The sequence below is a fragment of the Sturnira hondurensis genome, unplaced genomic scaffold, assembly GCF_014824575.4.
Source record: "Sturnira hondurensis isolate 20B ecotype Veracruz unplaced genomic scaffold, ASM1482457v3 Scaffold0014099, whole genome shotgun sequence".
Classification (NCBI taxonomy): domain Eukaryota; kingdom Metazoa; phylum Chordata; class Mammalia; order Chiroptera; family Phyllostomidae; genus Sturnira; species Sturnira hondurensis.
Window position 1 is genome coordinate 1,060,923 of NW_028086730.1, and position 20,490 is coordinate 1,081,412.

Genomic DNA, 20,490 nt, shown 5'->3' on the forward strand with positions numbered 1-20,490 from the left:
GCGCTTCTGTTTTTGTTCTTCGTCCTTTTTTTTCTCCAGGAAAGTACAAAACACGCCCACAGAACCATAAATAATTTGGTGGCGGTACATACACATTTAAATAATTAATTTAGATATCTTATACATACTCTCGCGCTCAACTGTCCATCTGAAGGAAAGTGCCCTGAGAAGGCCCTCGGGGGCGCCTCCCAGGGGCCTCCCCGAGGTGGTGGCGGCGGCGGCGGTGGCGGCGGCGGCGGCGGTGGCGGCGGGGCGCACGTGGTCACAGCCTGGGGAGGAAGTGGGTGACCTTCATGGTGGGGGACACGCGGCTCCCCTTCTTGGTCCTCCCGTTCTTGCTGAGGGCGATGAACATGCCGGGGTGACTGTAGCACTCGTAAGCATTGTAGTTGTTGGGGAGGAGGGTCTCTTTGAACTTACACTCCTCGGTGAAGAAAGGCTGGGAGGAAAGAGGGGCGGTTGGGCTGGGCCGCCCTGTTGGCTGGTGTCTAGCGGCTGCTCTCTGTCCCGGCCCCGTGGGGCAGGCGGGTCCCTGCCAGGAAGTCGGGTGCCGAGACCCCCCCCCTGGGGTGAGAAGGGGGACTTAGCCAGCTCGCAGCAGCGGGTGCACCAGCCACCTGCCCGGCACCTGGTAGCCTGAGAATTTCACCTCCACTGGGTCTACCTTAAAGGACACAGCCCAGGAGCCCACAGACGGACTCCTCGGGGTGCCCTTTGATGGACGAGGCAGTGTCCACTCTGGGATGGCACACATCTCCCTGTTTCTGTCCTCTCTCGGGGCCAAGTCCTTGTCTAGGCTGGCCCTGGTCCCAGGGCTGCCACCCTTGTGACCCCACCCCACTTTTCTGTTGGCCTGGAGGCTCAGGAACCTGAGCCCACTGTCCTCAGCCGGGGGCTGGGCCGGCCCCCCGCAGTACTCACCGAGCCGTACAGCTTGCCCTTGCTACTCATAGCCACGAAAAACCGACTGGCCACGCCGAAGATGCTCACCACGCCCCGTTCCACCGGGGAGAGCTCCAGCAGGCCTGGGGAAAGGGAATGGGTCATTGGGCAGGGGACCCTTAGCCTGCACTGCCCCCCTCCTCTGCCTGCTCATCTGCAGGACCCCCATTTCTCGGTGGGTGTAAAGAGCCTGGGCTATCCAGAGCAGGCTGTCCCCAAAGGGCCTCCAGAGGCCAGCCAGCGCGGCTCCCGGACCCTGCGGCTCCCACACCCTGTGCCCACGGGCGAGGGCACTGGAATTCCGCACCGGAGAACGGCCTCCGAAGGCGGGGAGGTGGGGCTCGGCCACTGGGTTGTGCGAAAGCCATCCCTCCCTATAGGGACACCCGAAGCCAGGAGTGCTAGTGCCCTCGAAACGCTGAACCTCAGTCCACCCGGGTTCCCAGAGCCCAAGAGCAGGTGTCAGCTCCCGGCCTCCGTGAGCAGACACCAGCAGGAACGGGGGGCTGCCGTCCCCATCCCCAACCCTTCCCGCCCGGCCCTCCACACTCACTGTCGCTCGTGTCCGCGTGTACGCCGCCGATGCGGCCGTCGCGGAGCACCTGGAGGTGGAAGCCAATGCCCACGTTACAGTAGAGCCGCCGCAGCCGCTTGATGCCCAGCAGGTAGTCGCCGGCGCCGCTCTGGACGGCGGCCTCCTTGGGTTGCGCTGCCACCGGCAGGCGCGCCAGCGAACGCGCCACTAGGCTCTCCCAGCGGCGCTCCAGCTCGGCCTCCAGCGTGCCGTTGGGTGCGGTGGGCGCGGCGGCGCCCCCTCGGCCCGCCCAGGGCGCCAGCACCGCCAACAGGACCGCCGGGAGCAGCGCTGCGCCGGGCCCCCGCATCCCCGCCCTCGGGCCGCGCGTCCGTTAGGCTGTCTGTGCGCCCGGGACCGAACTGCGCCTGTGGTGGCCCTCGGGAGCGCACGGCCTAGGTCGGGGAAAGGAGTGCACAGCCGAGGGAGGAACGGGAGGCGAGCGACGGGGCCCCCAGGCGCCGGTAGCTACCCCGGGTGCCTGGAGCGGCGCTGCCCGCCAGAGGGACGCACGACGGGGTTGGGACCCTGCAGAGCGGTGCGCGCCTCGCTGCGCGCTGGGCCGGCCCCGGGCCGAGCCGCTATATATAGCCGGGCGCCCCCTCCTACTCCCGCGGGGGGCCGTTCGTGTTCGCCTGGGCGCCCGGGGCGCTGTGGCGCTCGCGGCTGGTCGCAGGCCGCCTGCCAATCAGGACTGGGGGAGGGGAGGGAAGGGGAGGCGGCTGGGACAAGCGGCGCGAGTGCCACCTGGAGGGTCGCGGCCCCCACCCCTGGCCTCGCCCGCCCCTGGATCGAGTGTGCTCCGCTCCTGCCTCCAGCCGGCTCTGACTCTTTCACTTTGTCCCTGCCTGTCCCGTCGCCGTCCCTTTCTCTGCCTCTGCTGGGGAGGCCTGGGTGCCGCCCTAACCCGCACCCTCCACTCTGGAGCCGTCACTCCTTTGCGGGGACCCTGCGGGCCCCCTGAGGGTGGGGGAGGGGGGAAAGGGCAGTGAGCTGCGCGACGGCAGGCTGCGGAGGACAGACTCCTCTCTGGGGGCTGGAGCCGGGCAAGCCCTGGGCCCTGTCCCCGTGCTCTGGGCGATTCCCGGATGGACTTCTTTACACCAGATCGAGGCGTCGCCTGAGCAAGGGCCTCGGGTGGGTGTTGCTAAGGGTGCACACAGGGGAGGCCACAGCCCTGCACCCCCTACCCACACCCACCTCCATGCAAGGTCAGGGGTCAGGGGACAGACCGGACGTTCATGACCCCTCCCCGTCGATTCCACAGCGGGGAGAAGGGTCAAGTACCCTAGTCAGAGCCTCCAACCTAAGGGGACTCCTGGAAGGCTCCCCTCCCCACCCGCTGTCCCCACCCCCACTGTGCCCATTATGGCCCACTGGGGGCAGGACTGGTCAGAGGCCCCGATCACCCAGGTGTGAAAAGCCCTGTTCTCCGCCTGGCAGTCCCTCCCAGCAGGCCCCGCCCAGCCGCCGCAGCAGGGGTCGTGGAGCCTATCCCACCGCCTGCCTGCCACCTCGGACACCTGTGAGGGGAGCCATTCCCGGGCTATTTCAGCCTCCCCCACCTCTCACCCTAGTCCTGCCTGAGGAGCCCTGGGGCCCTCCCTCTGCACTCTGCCAGGAGAGGCCCAGGGAGGCCTGGGGTCTCTGTCCTTGGGCCCACAGAGAGAGGACCCCGGGGTGAGTGACCTTAGCAGGGCCAGGACTCGGGCTCTGGACGCCCCGAGGCTCCTGGCTCCCGGCCCCCCGGAACAACGCCCGCCCAGGCCGGGGCTTTCCTGGGCTGTGAGCTGCGGCCTCCAGGATGCTGCTGGGACCCTGCCCTCCCTCCCCCACGGGCCTGTGTCTCTGGTGCCAAGAAGACAGTTGCGGCCAAGGTCCAACCACAGGAGGCCTAGACCTGCCTAGCGCTGCTTGGCTCTCTCCATGTGGCCCTGTAAGTCCTTTCCCTGGTGGGGCCCCTGGCTCCCCATTTGTAAAACGGCGGGAAAGGTGGGCTCCCTCACCCCAGTCGAGGCTCTAGAGGGCACTTTGGGCGTCTCCTCGGCTGCTGGCAGGGCATCCCCCCTCTCTCTGCGGAACCAGACGCCCACCCCGTCTCTCCAATTTGCTGGTAAGTTCAGTGAGAGCCCCTGCGCTGGTTCATCTCCCAGAACCCCCGCCCGCCCGCACACAGTAGGTGCTCTTGTGACTGTCTTGGAAGGGCTGACAGTCGGCAGGGCATCAGGAACTGGGAATTACGGGGTGCACTGACCCACCTGCCCAAGGCGGGCACCGCCTGCTGTGGGTCCTGAGCCCGTCCTGACCCCAGCGGGCCTTGGCCTCCTCCTGTCCCATGGAGCCCATGGAAGCTCAGTGAGTGCTGACCGAGCTACGGAAGGTGAGGGTGTGGGGGCGGGGTAGGGGGATCGCTCAGAGGCCTGAGCCCTTCCCTGCGGCCCCTCATGGCCTGCACTCCCCCCTCCACCTCGGAGGCTCCGAGTCTTCTTTCAAGATGCCCCCTCGGAGCTCAAGCCAGGCAGGTCTCCCTCACATATCAGCCACTTGGGGAGACCTGCTGTGTGCCCCACCCCTGGTCCCTGCAGTCGGAGCTTCCTCGCAGACCCTCGGGAACCTTCTTCGTGTACTTGCTGGCCCTCCGGTCCATGAGAGCAGCATCTCCAGGGAGCCCACTCGAGTGTGTCTGGTTCACAGCTGTGGGCCCCAGGCGTCCTTCCCCAGTCAGTGCCCGGCACACAGGAGGCACTGGGTAGGTGCTCATGGGCGCCTGCTGCTGGGCTGGGTGCTGCCCACAGCTCCTCGCCTGCAGACCCTCCCGCTGGAGGTGCCACGCCGCCCCCTCTGGGCCTGGGCCAGGGCAGGGCCGGCCGAGGCCTCAGGGTTGGGCAGCCAGCCCCCATCCGGAGTACCACCCTGGAGTTGGTGTTGTGTTGCTCCGTGTGGTTGCTTCAGCGGCGGGACCAGCTGGACCAAGGTGACTCACTGCTTTCAGAGCCAGCTCCATTGAGGACTTCTACCAGGCCCTGCTGCACCCTGGGGAGCCGGGCTTGCCCAAAACCGGGTGCAGGAGGCTGGTGGGGTCCAGTCTCCTGCTGTGGCCTCAAGTCCAGACGCCGTCCCCGAGAGCCCCAGGTGGTCACTTTCTCCATCCATAAAATGTGCAGAACAGCAGTAGCTGATTCTCAAGGTTGATGCTGACCTTCACGTGACAGTGTTGGCCGTAGGAAGGGCTGGTCGAGGTCAGCCCTTTGAGATGGCAAGGCCCTTGAGGGGTGGCCCGGACCCGCCTGGCTAACAGCAGGTGCTGGGCATTTGTGGAACGCACACAGCAGGCTTTCACCAGGAGGCTGCTGAGAATGAAGGCTCTGACCCCAGCCGGCCAGTCGGGGCCCCTCCACCTCCTCACTGCAACCTTGTACCCGATCGCACAAAGAACGTAGCAAGTTCTCTCGCCACGCCCCTGGTTTCTTCTCCCAACAAGGAGGGACAGGCCTTCTCAGAAGCACAAGCTCCGCCCTTAAGCACTAACTTGGCTTAATAGGAATAATAATAATTGTAACTGGGCTGCATAAGAATTCAACTGTAGCCCTCAGGGTGAATGGCAGGCGGAGCCCGCCGGTTCTGGGAGGAGACTTTGCAAATGCCTGACGGCCTGTACTTCCCCTTCTAGGCCTGTCCTGGGAGGCCCTCCCTACGGCGACGGCGACGGCGTCTCTGCAAAGTCAAGCAGAGCGAGGCGTTTGGGAGAGACGCGCGACCCGGAGCCGGAGCAGCTTCGGAAGTTCGTTTTGTTCTTTACTCTTTTTTCTTTAGAACGCCCAAAGAAAGGGGAGATACAGCCAGTGTCTTCTAGTTTTTTAAAAAATGGTGGTGAGACGCACGTACGCTAATTTTATTGCGTAACCATTTCTAAGCGCCCCCTCAGGGGCGTTGGGCACATCCACATCGTGGCGGAAACTTCGCCCTCTGGACTGGCACCCAGTCTCCGCGAAACACTCGCCCCAGCCTCGGCCGCCTCGGCCGCCCTGCTCCCTGCTCCCTGCTCTGTGTGGCTCTGACTCCTCCAGGGACCTCTGATGAGCGAGCTCACACGGGGTCTGTCCTTCTGCGTCTGACCTCTTCCACTCGGCACCATGTCCTTGAAGCCCAGGCCCGTTGTGGCAGGGGTCAGACTGTCCCTCCACTTTAAGGCCGCAGTAGGTACAGGGCGGCCAAGGGCAGGTTGACAGTTGTGAGCAGGCAAAGCCCAGAGTTCATCCTTCCGGGACTACCTATCAGTCACTGTGTTGCTGTCCACATTTTGCCCACCCCGTCCATTGCTCCCTGTGCTTGTCCAGCACCCACGATGCTCTCTCAGTTGCCTGCCCCTCGGCTGCTCTGAGTGACCCGGCCAGGAATGTGGGTGTGCCTGTCCCCTCCCATCCCTGCTTTCCATTCTTTTGGGTCTCTACCCAGAATTGGGGTCACTGGGGCACACGGTAATTCTGTTTAATTTCTCGAGGGACCACCAGGGTGTTGTTTTCACAGACTTTTAGAAGTCACCTTGATCAGGGGGCGTCCAGGAGCTGGGACAGCAGGTCCTTCTTGGCTCCCAGAGGTGTCCTGGGCTCTGTGTCCGCTGGGTTGTCCCCTCTCCTGCTGTTCTCCCGGCTTCTCCCTCACCGAGGAGCAGGCCTTGCCGGGGCTGAGTGACGGGCCCGGAGGTGGTTGTGCACCACGCAGAGACGCGGGTGGGCGGCCTCGGCATCTCCTCAATGCCCCAGCCTGGGAGAGCTGGCGGGAAACCGTGCCTCAGTGTCCTCAGTTGCACACCGGGGCCTCACTCTCTCCTCGGAGGGCACCTGGGAGACGTGCTGGAGGGGTCCATGGGTAGCGCTCGCCGGCCCTCCGCGCCCACTGTCTGCCTTCCCAAGGCTGTGCGGAGAATTGGACAAATTCACTGTGTGAAGAGTGGGCGTGTGGGCTGGGTCTGCGCCCCGGTGGGGGACTGCGGCACCTCTCGGGGTGACCCAGACAAGGGCGAGGACACGGCGATCACTGCCACCGCGGGGAGCCAGGTGTTGTGCCGGGCTGCCTGACGCCCATTCCTTCCCGGCCCTGGAAGGTGGGGCCCAGCTTCTCGTCACTGTTTTGTGGAAGAATTAACCAAAGCTCAGCCTCCGGCGGCTCAGTCAAGGTCACGTGCAGCCAGAACTCTGACCCAGCCCGCATCTGAAGGCCACACCCAGGCTCCGGGCAGCACTGCTCCCGGCCTCAGTTCCCTTTTCTGAAAACCTGAGTTTGTGGCCCCAACCTTGTCTGTCATCCTGGGATGTCCCCAAACGGAATGGGTGAGCCTCTTTGCTCCAAACAGCCGGCAGGGAGGAGGGGGAGGGGCAGGGCCCTGTGCTCTGGGTGCGGGTTTCCTCAGCCCCACCCCAGCTCCTCGGGCTGGGATGGAAGGAGCCTGGCCTGGCAGTCTGTTCCCTGCAGAGGCCAGTGGGCGTGGCCTGGGGCTCAACCCCAACCTTGGGAGAGGGTCTGCGGGGGACCCAGGTGTGGGAGCAAACCTCAGGACAGGGTCTGCTGTTGACATATGCACTTGACTGAGTCTGTTTAGGAGCCCCAGAAGCGGGCCCTGGAAGGGCCAGAGTGTCTTCAGCCATGCTCACTCAGGCCGGGCCACCACCCACAGGGGCCTTGCCCCCCACCGGGCTCCATTCCTCCACAGGCGACAGGGGGCCACCAGGGACTCCAGCTCCTCTTCTGTGCCAGCGCCCCCATCCTCAGTGGCCCCCCATCCTCAGGGCCACTTTTTCTCCCTGGGGAGTGAATGAGCTGGCTCCGGTGTTTCTTTTCAAGTCAAACCCTAAATTTGTCCTAAATAGTTGCAAATAATGTCATCTTTAGGGTATTTTAAATATTGGCATTTTGAAATAAAATTTTTGTTGCTCTTTGAAATGTGCCCAGTGAGGTATAAACTGTGACCATTCGATGCCTGCCACCTTTCATTCTTAAAGGGTTTGAGTCCAATGGTCAAAAACCCTCCACTCCTGGCCTTTTCCCTGTAGTTTATATTCCCACTGTTTCCCCAACAGTTTTCCCCCAATGAAGGCCGTTTTCTTCTCAACAGGATTTTTTCATTATCCTGTCATAATTCTCTGGAACCCAAGTATTTCTAGGAACCGAAATATTAAAAACATAAAATTCTTGTGACAGTTAGCAGTGAATTTTTCGTTCTGGATTCTGTTTTCGCCCTTAAGGTGTCGCTGATCCAACGTCCGCTAGAGAATATGTAACGTCGGAGAAGAAGCACCAAGTCCCGTTGGAAAGGGGTCGTCCCCTTGGGTGGAGGGCGAGTTTGGGCCCCCCCAATTGTTTCACAGGTCAGGTCACTATTCGCTAAGGGCTGGAATCATGTGGGTTGGGCCTCAGTTTCACTGAATTCTCCATTCCTGACGACCAAAAGCCCGAGGAGCCTCATCCACAGAAGGGGGGGGGGGGTTGTTACAGTGACGCCAGACGGAGATTTGAGGGCCTATTGGGGTCGATGTTCAAAATCACATGTGAGCCCGGGCTGGTGTGGCTCAGGGGACTGAGCACTCACCTGCAAACGGAAGGGTCGCAGGTTCGATTCCCAGTCAGAGCACGTGCCTGGGTTGCGGGCCAGGTCCCCAGGAGGGGGCGCCTGAGAGGCCACCGCACATTGATGCGTCTCTCCCTCTCTTTCTCCCTCCCTTCCCCTTTCTCTAAAGATAAATAAATAAAATCTTTTTTGAAAAGGGAAAGATCACATACGATTCACCACTAACAACGGGCTCTCCGGCTCTGTCTGCCCACACCCCCTGGGCGCTCTTCCGATGGCGGACTGCGAAGACCCCGCACCTGCCCAGGTCAGCACAGGATTTCTCATCGGTCGTTGGAGTAGCCCTTGTCCAGCTCCTGGGTAGTTTGCCCAAAGCACCTGCACGGATACCTGTGAAAGAGCCGGCATTGTGCCGGCTACTGGAGGCGCACTGTCCCACCTGGTGCCGTGGGGGAGGGCCGGAGAATCGGCGTGGAAATGGACCTGCAGCTACTTTGAAAGCAGCTTGGTGGACACCGTGGCAATGAAGAGCTCCTAACGCACCCTGAGTTTTACGTGTATTTCCTCCCAAACCCGGGAGCCGCACGCTTCATTCGCCCAACATGCAGACTGTGCCAAGTGACTGCATCGTCAGCCGAGTCCCACAGCTGGGGCAGAGGGCACTTCCAGTTACCCCCTGGGGACATCTAGCTGTGGGTTTCAGTTCTGAGAAGCAAGGGGATGCCAGCCTCCATAGCCAACACCCTCCAGCTCTGAGCAGGTGGACCCAGAGGAGGGGCCAGGGCCCTGCCTTGAGCTGGGGGCCTGCTGGCCCCTGGGCCCCACCCTCTCTGTTTGCTTTTCCAGCCTCTCCTGAGGGAGAGGGGCCAGCTGTGCGGGGTCTGGGAGACCCGGTCATTGAACAAAATCAGCAGGTCTCCTGCCCTCCGTTCCCCGGGACTCGGGGCTCACAGCTCCCCAGCGGAGGCCAGAAGCCCTCTCCCTGCAGCCTTCTCCACCCCCCAGGCAAGGGGCTGCTTCCTGGTCCAGGAGAGGTGCAGGGAGTGTCTCTTGTGCTGCCACCTTTGTCCACATCCTGGAGGCTTTGAAACGAAGGAGAAAGCTCCCTGGAAGGCGTGGGCAGGGCACAGTCTCCGTCTCTCTCTTGTGAAGTGGGAGGAAGGCTGTCTTGGAGGGAAGTGGGGGAGGACACCCGTGGGTGGGCCCCAGAGCCCCTCAGGGAGGGGGCTGTCCCAGGACAGCTCCCCTTTGGCTTTGGGTCGGCTGTCCCACCCATTCACCAGGTGCGGAGGCTGGCAGATGTAACTCAGGGACGGAGCAGAGTCTGGGGAGGGGCCCTTTCCTTCCTCACCCAGTTAGTTATCCACGCACATTTCAGACCTCGACCTTGACCTCTCAGGGAGGCTGTGTCCAACCTCTCCAAGTCCAGCCGCTGTCATGGGAGAGGAGACGCTCTTGATGACAGTGCTGGGACCCAGGTACGTGCACACCTGGGCAGCTCTGGGCAGGTGGGGCACAGGTCACCTCTCCCGTTCCATGGCCCCACACCGCGCAGTGTGAGTCCTCGAGAGCAGCCGGTGGTCGGCTGGTGATCCAGCTGCCACCCTGACTGGGGGCAGGCCCTCCTCCTGCAGACCAGCCCTGCCTGGGCAGCCTGGGGGACCGGCCACAGGGCTGGCGGTGAGGAGGGACCAGGGGGCCTGGGCTGAGTCAGGGCAGGACCTGACCAAAGGACAGGAGCCAGTGGGGACCGGGGCCGGCTGTAGGGCCCCCAGTGGCCGGTGCACCCTCGGAAGGCGCTCTCATCTCCCGCCCTCCCCAGGGACCAGAGGCAGACACATGTCATTTGCCCACTGACCAGCGAGGGACCGGAGGCCCAGAGCGCGGCAGCGTTGCAGGTCTTGGCACACTGAGCGGTGCCTTCCTGGGGGTCTGCGGTCACCGTGGGCCCAGCAGATGCTCACTGGGTCAAATGCGTCCTGGAGAAACCCTTCTGGAAGCCAGCACCGGTCACATCCCAGGGGCCGCCGTCCCCCAGTGCCGGTCTCACGCTCGGTGAAAAACACCTCCTGCCACACACTGGTCTCCTACCCGGGTTGGGGTGCCCGGCTCCTGACAGGGGCACAGGGACCCCCGGGGCTCCAGGCCCTGCAGCGGGTAAGTCATCATCGGATCACAGCAGCACCAACATGCTTGCTTGCTACCACTGAAGGGTCCCCTGGGGCTCTGGGGGCGTCCGGTTCTACCCCTCACTCCGGCTGTGAGGCCTTGGCAGGGGCTCCCCCTCAGTCTTCCCATCTCCGAAATGGGCCGCGTGGAGAACACGACCGGAGCTAACGCCTACAGGGGTGGCACTCCATTTGCCTTTGCTCTCCTGAGCCAGTCTCGCCTCTGACATCCCCTGTGGGAACTGTCTGCCGTTTTGAGGCCAGGGACACCAGCCACCTGAGGAGGCCCAAAGGCCATTCCGGGCCTCCAGCCTCGGTGACCGGAGGCCTGCTCCTCAATGCCCTCCATGCCACCTCTGAGCATGACATGCAGCTTCAAAGCCGGGGCAGCCCCAGCCTAGCCTGGGGTCTTCTTTCAACTACTCCGGCAAAGACCAATGGCAGTGTCCTTTCAAATAGACGCTGCCGGCCCCGAGGTCACTCCCTGAGAGCCAGGTCAGATCGGCCCCGCTGCTTCCCAGTGGCTTGCTCAGGTCAAGCCCAGGCCCCGCAGGAGTAACTGCGACCCCAGCCCCACCGAGACACCGACGGCAGACATGGGGCCGGAACCAGAGCACCGTGCGGCCGACCCACCGAGGTGCCGCCAGCATCTCCATCTCAGAAACGAGGTCCCTTTCCGGGGGACTGGCGGCAGGAGGCGGCTCGAGCACGCCGCGTGAATGAGAAGCCATGGACGCGCGTCTGGGGAGGCAAGTCTCGGGCTTAGCGGTGTGTCCCGGGCTCCTGACACGCAGCTCGGGTCAAGAAGCCCACGACACCTGATTCCCACGGCCAGAGAAGCAAGGCGCTTTCTCCCCTGAATTGCTTGGGTCCTTTAACAGCATTTCCATCGGGAACGGCGACCATCCGGCGATGCTCCCTCACATCCTCCTGGGAGTGTCCGGACATCCTCCCGAGACACCGCATTGCAGAGTGGCTCCGACTGGCCGGTCCCCAAAGCGCTGGTCGTCCGCTGACCCAGAGCGCTTTCACTAAGCGCTTCACCACCTCAGCTGGCCCCTCCCCGTGGGTGTCTGGCCTGGTCATCACGGGGGCCTCGTGCCAGTGTCCACCCTGTGGTGCAGGGAGTGTTTAGTCTGCATGAAGCCCTGGCAGTCCTACAGACCGGGGCAGGGCTTCTGTGTGCCTGGGCCCTGTCCCCAGCCTGGGGACCCAGCAGAGGTGGAGCCGCCCTGTCAGCGGGAGAGGCAGACACCGAGCAAGGAGCCACCCACGGCTCGAGGGTTCAGAAGAGGGAGTCGGGGTCCCATGAGCGTGGTGGGCAGGGGGCAAGGCAGCGGGTCAGCCCGCAGTGATGGTTGGAGTGTGACAGGCAGGTGACGCGGGCATGGCGTGGGCAAAGCCTGGTGGCTACACTCCAGGCAAAGGCAGGCAGCCCCGGTGGCCCCTTCGGGCCTTTGGAAAGCCAGCTTCGGGGCTGGGGGGGGCCCGAGCTGCGTGTCAGAGGCAGGGCTCTCTGGCCGCTGGGAGCACAGTGGTGTGGGGCACAGGGCCTGGCCTGGGCCACCAGAAAGGCCCCTCCCTGTCATCCAGCATCAAACCAGACTTGGGGTGGGTTCCGGTCCCCTGATGCCCATCAGTCCTGTCTCCTCCCCACAGTGCTGGGGGGCCCAGGTCTGAGGGTTCTGCGGGAACCCAGGGGTGCAGGCTGGGCCTTGGCCTGTGCTCCTGACCTGTGCCACCCAATGGCTGCCTGGGCCTGCCAGCACCATGAAGAGAAAGACAGCTGTGGAGCTGCCCAGCAGGAAAGGGAAGCGGGGACAATGGATGGGGTGGGAGGCTCGGAAGGTGGGAGGCAGGGCGCCCCCGAACCTGGGAGCGGCGTGGCATCCTGAGAGCAAACCCCAGCTGTCGGAGCATTGAAGACGGCCCCCCCGCCCCGTCTGTCTAAGAGCTCTCGGCCGAGGAGCAAGGCTGAAGCCACACTCTGGAAGGAGTCCAGCGAGATACATTCGCTGCTTTGGGGGCCACCCAACCTTTGTCCCCACCGCCGGGCTCTGCCATAGGCAACACATACATGATGGGTGTGGTCTCACCCGGGAGACGCTGAGGACAGGCACGGGCGGGGCCCCAGCCTGCAGAGCCCCTCTGAATCTCTCCGAGGGGCCCCTCTGCCTCCGCAGCCCCCTCTCAGCCCCCTCTCAGCCCTGCGGAGACTCACAGAGCCCGGGAACAGGGGCACCAGCACAGGTCTTGATGGCCGTCAGCGTCAGGCACGTCCCACAGGCGTTTCGCCTGTCTTGTATAGTTCTGTCCCCCCCTCCCTTTTTTAAAAAAGTTTTAGAGAGAGGGGAAGGCAGGGAGAAACAGAGGGAGAGAAGCATGGACATGAGAAAGAACCATGGATCGAATCTGCTGCCTCTCCTACGTGTCCTGACCAGGGACCGAACCCACAGCCCAGGCATGCGCTCTGACCAGGAATGAAACCAGCAACGCTCCAACCTGTTCAACCACAGGTCAGGGCTTAGGAATCTTGACCGAGTGTTTGCGAGGCACGTTTCCGTGGGCACACCAATGTCACTTTTGCACTTGTGTTTTGCCGGAGTGTTTACAACTTGCTCCATTTCCCGGTCTCCTGCTTGGTTTCCTGGCTGCCCTTATAAGGACGACAGTTGCAGGCAGGCTTGGGAACAACACCCCCCCCCACCGCCCCAAACTGTGGCTGTAAGGGGGCATGAGCCTGTTGGTGGCAGAACTCTGGGGAGCTCCATTCCCTAATCCCTTGCTGGGTGACCCTAGACAAGACTCGCCGCCCCCCTCTGCCCCCTCTCTTTGCAGTGGGGGGTTCCAAAAGACCCTGGTGCAGCAGCGAGACCTGTGAGGAAGGCTGGCCGGTGGTCTGACCTCCTTGCCAGGCACTCCTGGGGTGGCGTGGCACTTGCTGGCAGCGGGGTCCAGCACAGGGGCCTGGGGCCCTCTTCTGCATGGATGCTCTGTGGCTGGGGGAGCAGGCACTGGGTCGCGCTCCAGGCCCCCGACTGTGTGACCTGCTTCCCAGGACCCAGGGCTGGGCTGCGGACAGCTGTCAAGTCAGCCCTGGGATGTTTGGTTTCTCACGAGCCATTGTGGTCCCAGGGGGCAGAGGATGTGGACACGCCAGGAGCAGTGACCGTGGCCCCGAAGGGGCCCAACGGGCCCCTGTCCATCTTGATGGCCCAGGCCAGGAATCCGGCCCCAGAGAGCCCGCTTGAGATGGAGGTCCCGATAGGTCCTGAGGGGAGGGGCAGCTTCCTGTGGCCGAGGGCGCGGTCACGGTGAGTGGGCCCGCCACAATGCAGGAGGGTGGCCCAGGGGCCTGAGCCAGGGCGGCGGCTCCTGAGAGACTCTGGGAAGCAATCCGATCCGGCCATTGCCTCTTGGGCCCTCCCCGGCTTCTCTTCCTGACAGAAAACGTCCAATAGCCTGGGCCGTGCCTGCAGACCAGGCTTCTCAGCACAGTCCCCACGGGAGGGGACTACAAGCCAGGCTCATGGGACTGCACTGCCTCTGTGCCCCCCTGCAAAGCCCACCTCCTCCGTGAGGCTGAGGCCGCCTCAGAGGCAGCTCATCTGCAGAAGTTGTCCGCCCCCCGGGGTCCAGTCTGGTCCCTGTCCTCGACACCCTTCCCCCGGGGGCCACTGTGGCTGGCCCCCCCTCTCCGGTGACACCAAGCTCCCGGGGTCGGGGCCGCCTAGCGCAGCCTGGGCTGCAGGATGTGTTCGCTGGCTGCATGAGCGAGTCGACGAGCAAACACATCATTAGCAAACACAGTTTTTGTTTTCGCTTAAAGAATGCAGCCCGTCACTTCCCCACCGTGTCCTGTCGGAGACGCCAGGACTTCTGTAGACGGGAGGGGCGCGGGTCTGTTTAAACACTTGGCTCTGTTTCTAACGGTAGGCGGCTTCCGAGGCTCTTTCCTTCTCTTCCGTTATAAACAATGCCGTGATGAACATCTCTCCCCATAAATGTTTCCCCTTGTCTTTGGGATGTGATCTTCAGAGGAGGAATCTCTGGACCCAGGCCAAGAATTCGGCTGTAAATTCACCAGCGCACGCAGGCAGCCACGCGGTGGGGGCCGCCTGTTTAACTGCATCCTCACCAGCGCGGAGCGGACAAAACACGGGCGGTGCTGTTCTGTTTCGTCTTTCCTGCTGTTGCTAATCTGAGTGGCAGGCAAACATGCTGGCATTGTATTTCATTTGTTAATAGGCTTTTAACTTTGTAGTGATTTTAGATTCCCGGAAAAGTTACAGAGCAGGACTGAGAGTCCCTGGGCACCTTCACGCACCCCTGTCACCTCCCTTCCCCCTGTCCCCCTCAACACCGTTGAGGGGCAGGTTCATCAGGACTGGGACCGACAGTAACACACTGTTATTAACCAATGACTGTGCATTAGGCTGATTGTTGTCATTTTCACCTGATGTCCCCTTTGACCACCCTGGGATCCCATCCAGGACACCACATTCAGCTGTCATGTCTCCAGTCGCCTCCCCCCCAACCCCACCTGCTGTGGCAGTTTCTCAGACCTGCCTTGTTTTAATGATCTTGAAAGTTTTTTTTTAAAGATTATTTATTTATCTATTTTTGGAGAGAGGGGAAGGGAGAGCGTGAGTGTGAGAAACATCGATGTGAGAGAGAAACAGAGATCGGGTGTCTCTTGCACGCCCCCACCTGGGGACCCAACCACCGCCCAGCCCTGGGCCCTGACCAGAATCGAACCGACGGCCTTTCCCCGTGCGGGATGCCGCCCCATCCTCTGAGCCACGCCTGCGGGGGCAGCCTTGCTGGCTTTGACTCCAGGTGTTCACTCCCGAGGCTCTGAGGACCCCCAGGGCCGACTCCGTCTCCAGGGGCTGCTGTGAGCGCCTCCTCCTCGAGGCCCTGCGTCGCGTGGGGTCCCGATGGTTTCTCTACAACCTGAGTGGCTCTGACGACTGTCAGCGCAAACCTGCCCTGTCCACATCTGCTCTCCCCTCCTTCTCCCCCAAGTGTCTCACAGGATCCCTTATGGGGGTGAGGCACAAGCTGGTGCCCCCATTTTATGGGGAGAAGCAGGCCCAGAGGGGCAGAGCAACTGCCCCAAGCATGCCACGGGGACCGAGTGGTGGGGCCAGATTGGAACTCACGTCTGTCTGTCCAGCCTGCACTCTGGCCATGAGGACCCAATGAATGCTGTGTGACCTCAGGCAGGTGGCACCACCTCTCTGAACTGTTTTTCTTCATTGGCAAAGCAGGAATGATGGTAACAGTACATACCTCCTAGGACAGACGCAAGGTCCAAGCAAGCGAGCCCGAGCCTGGGCTCCGTGAGGCAAGCACCTTGTAGGCCCGTGACCATGGCCGAGATGGGAACCCCATTGCTGGCCCAGGGCCCTCTCCCTGCAGGCCCATCCCTGCCCCTCCGGGGTCCCAGCAGTCTGTCCAGGTGGAGGGGGCTATGCTGTCCCCTTTGCCAGGGAGAAACTAGTGGATGGTAACCAAAGTCCACACGGGGCCTGGCCCCGGCGGAGGCCCGACTGAGGATGCGGGCCTGCCCCGGGGGCGGGGGGCTGTCTGGGCTAGACACCACTGCTGCCCCCGCCCACCGAGCCGGCATCAGCTGGGGTTGCTGAGAACCAGGCCTGAAGGAGCCAGGTCGCTTCTCTTCCTCTTCCTCCTCTCCCTCCTCAGCGTCCTCACTGTTGTTAACACCATCGTTGTTTTGTACAGACAGACTCGTTCTCAGCACGGGCCACAGTCTGTTTCCTGGGTCCGCAAGAGCAGGCGCCCACTGCATGCCCAGGGCCCTCTGCCTCCGTGCACCATCCTAGGGAGGCGTGCTGGGAGGGTCATTGTGGTGACCCGGTAGGTGCTGTGCGCACATCACAGAGGTGCCACCGTCCCCCACTCCTGGTGGACAGACCAGAACTGGGCAGTACAGGTCCTTGGTCAGCCGGGTCCACCTGGGGCTTGTCGCTGAGGCCACTGCCACCTGCTGGTAGGCCCCAGTACTGCAGGCAGGGGTGCCCTCCCAGCCCCCACTTCCTGTCTCCAAAGCCTGGGGAGGGCCTGACCAGTTCCGCTCTCACAGAGGTGGCTGTGACCATAAAATTCACCGAGACATGGCCTCCCTACTGTCCGAGACACCCTCCCAGGGCGTACAGTTCACCAGGTCTACACTCAGAGCACTGCACAGCCATCCTCACGTCGGTGAGAACATCGTCATCACCCCAAAGGGAACCCACGCCATCTTTGCCCCCACCGCCTGCCTCCCCACAGCCCCGGCAGCCACCAGCCTACTTGCTGCCCGCCCAGATTCCCCAGGGCCGGGCTGTTGGTGGAAATGGAAGCACCGAGCCCTTTCTGTCCCACCGCCTTCTCTCAGCACCGAGTTTCCAGGGCTCCTCGGGGGCACAGAATGTCTGCTTGTTGTGGCCAACCACTACTTCATGGACAGAGAGAGCGCATTGCACTATCCATCCACCTCGTGATGGACGTTCGGGCCATTTCCATTCTTTGGTGACCAGGAACAGCGAACACTTACAGGCAGGCTGTCCCGTGGGTGTGTTTTCCGTTCTTTTGGGGATACGCCTCGGGTGGCACTGCTGGCCCCAGGGGGACTCTGCGGGTGACATTTTGAAGAACCGGCCCACCCCTGCGTGTCCTGCCTGTCCTGGGCACCCTGTGAGGACACAAGGAACCCGAGAGCCCTTGGGACCAGCCCCGATGTGCCCCTTAAGAAAACTGCTCTCTCTCTATGAGCCTCAGTTTCCTCCCCTGCCAGAGGTCATGAAAGAGGGTAGCAGAAGCCACCGGGGCCTGCCCACACCCCCTGGCCCTCACTGTCCAGTGCACTTGGACCCCAGAGCTTCCCCCACTCCTCACCGGGCTCCTGCCCTGGGGGAGAGGCCGAAAGGCCCCGGAGGCAGCAGCTGTGAGCAGCCCTCAACCAAAGATGTGGTCCCAAGGACCGGCAGGCCAGGCGCCTCGCCCCTCAGGTGGGCGATGGGGCGGGGGGTGGGCAGCAGCGAGGGCACCATTAACTAGATAATTACAGATCGCACAGGTACCTGTGGACAAAATAACAAGGCGTCGTGAGAAAAAAGGAGAGGGACCCGACTCTGGGTAGGAGGGCCTCAGAAGTTCTCCCAGCGGCGGTGGCACCTATGGAGGTGGCCGAGCGGCCAGCTGGGAGAGAGCAGCAGGAAGGCTGGTCCTGGGGCAGCGCAGCCGGGGAGGCTGGACAAGTGTCCTGGCGCAGAGGCCACTCCGGAAAGCACCACCGAGGCTCCCCGGTGCTTAGAGAGCCGGTCTGCTTGCCTGAGATGAGAATTTGAACTTGCCCATGAACTCGGCTCTTGCCTGGTGAGGGTGCATGGAGGGAGGAGGCCAGAGAGAAATGTGTCACAAAGGAAAAAGAGCCCCCGTCCTGAGAATCAGACAGACAGGGTGGTTCCCCTGACAGCCTCTCCTGCTGACCCGTCTGCCACCCCAGGAACTCAGGGCGGGCGGAGGCCAGGGCTCCGGGTGGCTCTGCTCCCCTTGGAGAGCCCAGGAGGCCTGTCTCGCCTGGTCTGGGCGGCCTGGCCTGGCAAGGTGCTCTGCTTTCTGAGGCTGTGGGCACGGTGGGCGAGGGGTCATCGAACCAGGACTGGCTCTGATGGAGACCCGAACCCCAAGGCCTGCAATACCGAACACCCCGGACAACGGGGCCAGTTCTTTTCCTGCCCCCCCTCCCGCACGGCCGGGCCCCCAGCCCTTCGGTCTGGGCCTTTCCACGTCCCGGTCCGGCTCTACAGGCAGAGGAGGATCCGGATGGCCGCTGGGCACTTGTCCTCAAGAACAGGGTCCTGATGGCTGTTGCCGCCATCATCCTCACGAACAGGGCACAGCCCATTTTCTCTGAATTTCTCCAGGTCACTCTCCCACCCTGCGATCTGGAGCCATGACTGGGTCCCCTGCGAGGCCGTGAACCCCCGGTGAACAGGGACAAGCTGCTCACCTGTGTAGCTGCCTGCCTGGCAGGAGGTCTGGCGTCTGGCTGGTCCACGCTCGGTGGGTGGGTGGTGAGCAGGGGGTGGCTGGGTGGCTGGATGGTAGATGGGTGTTTGGATGTATGGATGGGGGGGTGGACGGATGGATGGAGACGAAAGGACGGGTGGAGGGAAAACTACAGTGCCGTTCTCCTGAACTGTACAAAAGGCAGATAAGTGCATTTATTTATTTCATTGACAAAAATTAATGAACTTTCGAAATTTCTAACTTTGAAGGACTCCCCCCCCCGCCCCGCCCTCCTTACAAGACCCTGCGGAACAGGTTCCTGGGGATGCGCACTCTGTTCCTGGTCTCCCAGATCTTTCTGGAAAAAGTAAAGCCTGCCCTCTGCCTGCGCCACTCATGGCTGTGACGCTTTTATAGACCATTCACCCCTCAGCATACCCTAGCAACCACCGTGGGAGCCCATGGACAGATGGGGAAACTGAGGCTGGGGAGAGGCTGAGGAGAGGCTGAGACGGTCCTGGGCTCTCGTGACCCATCATGACACCCAGGAGTGGCGGAGGCCAGGCCTGAGTCCAGCGCTGGGCTGCCTCTCCGTCCAGACCCGGCTCTGAGGTGCGGGCCGTGCGGTCCAGCTGTTGCAGCCGGGCAGGGGTCGGGGTCAGCCCAGGGGGCTATATCCGGCTCGGCCCTGGAATGCAGCCCTGCCAAGGTCATCCTTCAATGGGTGGGTGCTAATTATAGACCTGCTTGCTCATCTTTCCAGGTCCCCCAACCCCCAGGGAGGCGGAAGGTCTCTGAACCTGCCCAGGGGCTCAAAGGGCCGCTCGGAGCAGCTGACGCCCCACCACCCACGGCCCGCCCGGTCTTCCCCATCAGAAGGGCCCCTCAGGCAGGGGCCCGGGGCCGGGCCTCGGGGCCCGGTCTGCTAACCTCACGCAGGCAGGGCCACCTTCTCCTGGGGACAGGTTCGGCAGAGGGGCAGGTGTGGGCAAGCAGAGCCCGCCCTTGTCGGCTCCCCGAGGGCAGGGTGACTGGTGGGCCACTCCAGAGACACTCTTCAGAGAAGCGTGCTCAGCACTGCTCACCGAGCAGTTCCGACCCGTCGCCCGTCTGCTTCGGACGGGGAAGGCGCCTGACCACCCCCCCCCCGCCCCCCCCGCGCAGGCTGTGCCCGTGTTGCCCGGCGCTTGGCCCATTTATCCATTTTCCCAGTGCGCAATGCCGCGGCGTGGAGCCCCGCAGTGTCCGGTGGCCACCACGCACCAACACCATCTCAAGACTTCATCTTCCCAGGGACCTTGTCCCCACTAAACACTCGCCGCCTGCCCCGCCTGCAGCCCCGCTCCCACCGTCCTCCTCTCTGCCCATGAACTTGGCTCCTCCAGGGGCTCCTAGAAGTGGGGTCACAGGACTTCTCCCTTGTGACTGGCTTGTTTAACTAAACTGTTCCCAAGGCCCAGCCACGTGGCCGCAGGTGTCAGGGTCCCCTTCCTGCTTAAGGCTGGACAAGCGTTCACTGTCCGGATGGGCCGTGTTTGGCATCCACATCCAACTGCTGACGGATATGGTGGGTCCCCCATGTGGCCAGAGGGAATAGCACGGCCTCCCACGTGTGTGCACACGTCTGTGGGAGCCTGTTTTCCGAACACCTTGGAGGCCATTCCCAGAGGTGCCGCTGCTGGGTCACACACTGGGCCAGTGTGTCCCTGTCTCAGGAACTGCCCCCCGGGCTCCGCAGCAGCTGCCCATTTTGCATCCCCACCCATGTGGATCCCAGACCCACAGGGAGGCGGGTGGCTCTGGGGTGACCCCGCCCATCCTCACTGTTGCAGAAGCAGGTGGAGGGGGTAGGGAAGTCACCTGGACAGTCCAGGAGGGGCCCCTGGGCCTCCCAGGGACCACGTTGCTGGTCAGCAAGTAGGGTACAGCAGGACATCTGCCATGAGCTGACTTGGCACAGACCCTCCCCGCCGCAGCCTGCCCCAGGCACCCCGGGAGTCCGGGGACGGGCCCCCCAGAAGCCAGGCACCTTAAACAGGTCAAGCCTCCTCCCAAGCCTCAGCTTCCCAGGCTGTACGCTGGCCGTGACCGTGGCCTGCAGCACCCTGCTAAGTGCCCTCAGGCTCTAGGCCCGTCCCCTGGAGTCCTGAGGCAGTAGCTTTGACCTGCCACCTGGACTGTGGGCACTGCATTCCTCCAAGTGCTTTAATCTGACACCAAAG

The 20,490-nt window shown here is 62.9% G+C and overlaps 1 protein-coding gene across 1 annotated transcript; it reads right to left on the reverse strand.

Annotated features, from left to right (window-relative positions):
* Nucleotides 1–262: 262 nt before the first annotated feature.
* On the reverse strand, nucleotides 263–1,826 carry FGF4 (fibroblast growth factor 4). The gene is made up of 3 exons (XM_037062500.1): nucleotides 1,496–1,826; nucleotides 922–1,025; nucleotides 263–439 (listed from the first exon to the last, which is right to left on the reverse strand). The coding sequence occupies exons 1-3, from the start codon at nucleotides 1,824–1,826 to the stop codon at nucleotides 263–265; spliced, it is 612 nt and encodes a 203-aa protein (XP_036918395.1).
* Nucleotides 1,827–20,490: the final 18,664 nt, after the last annotated feature.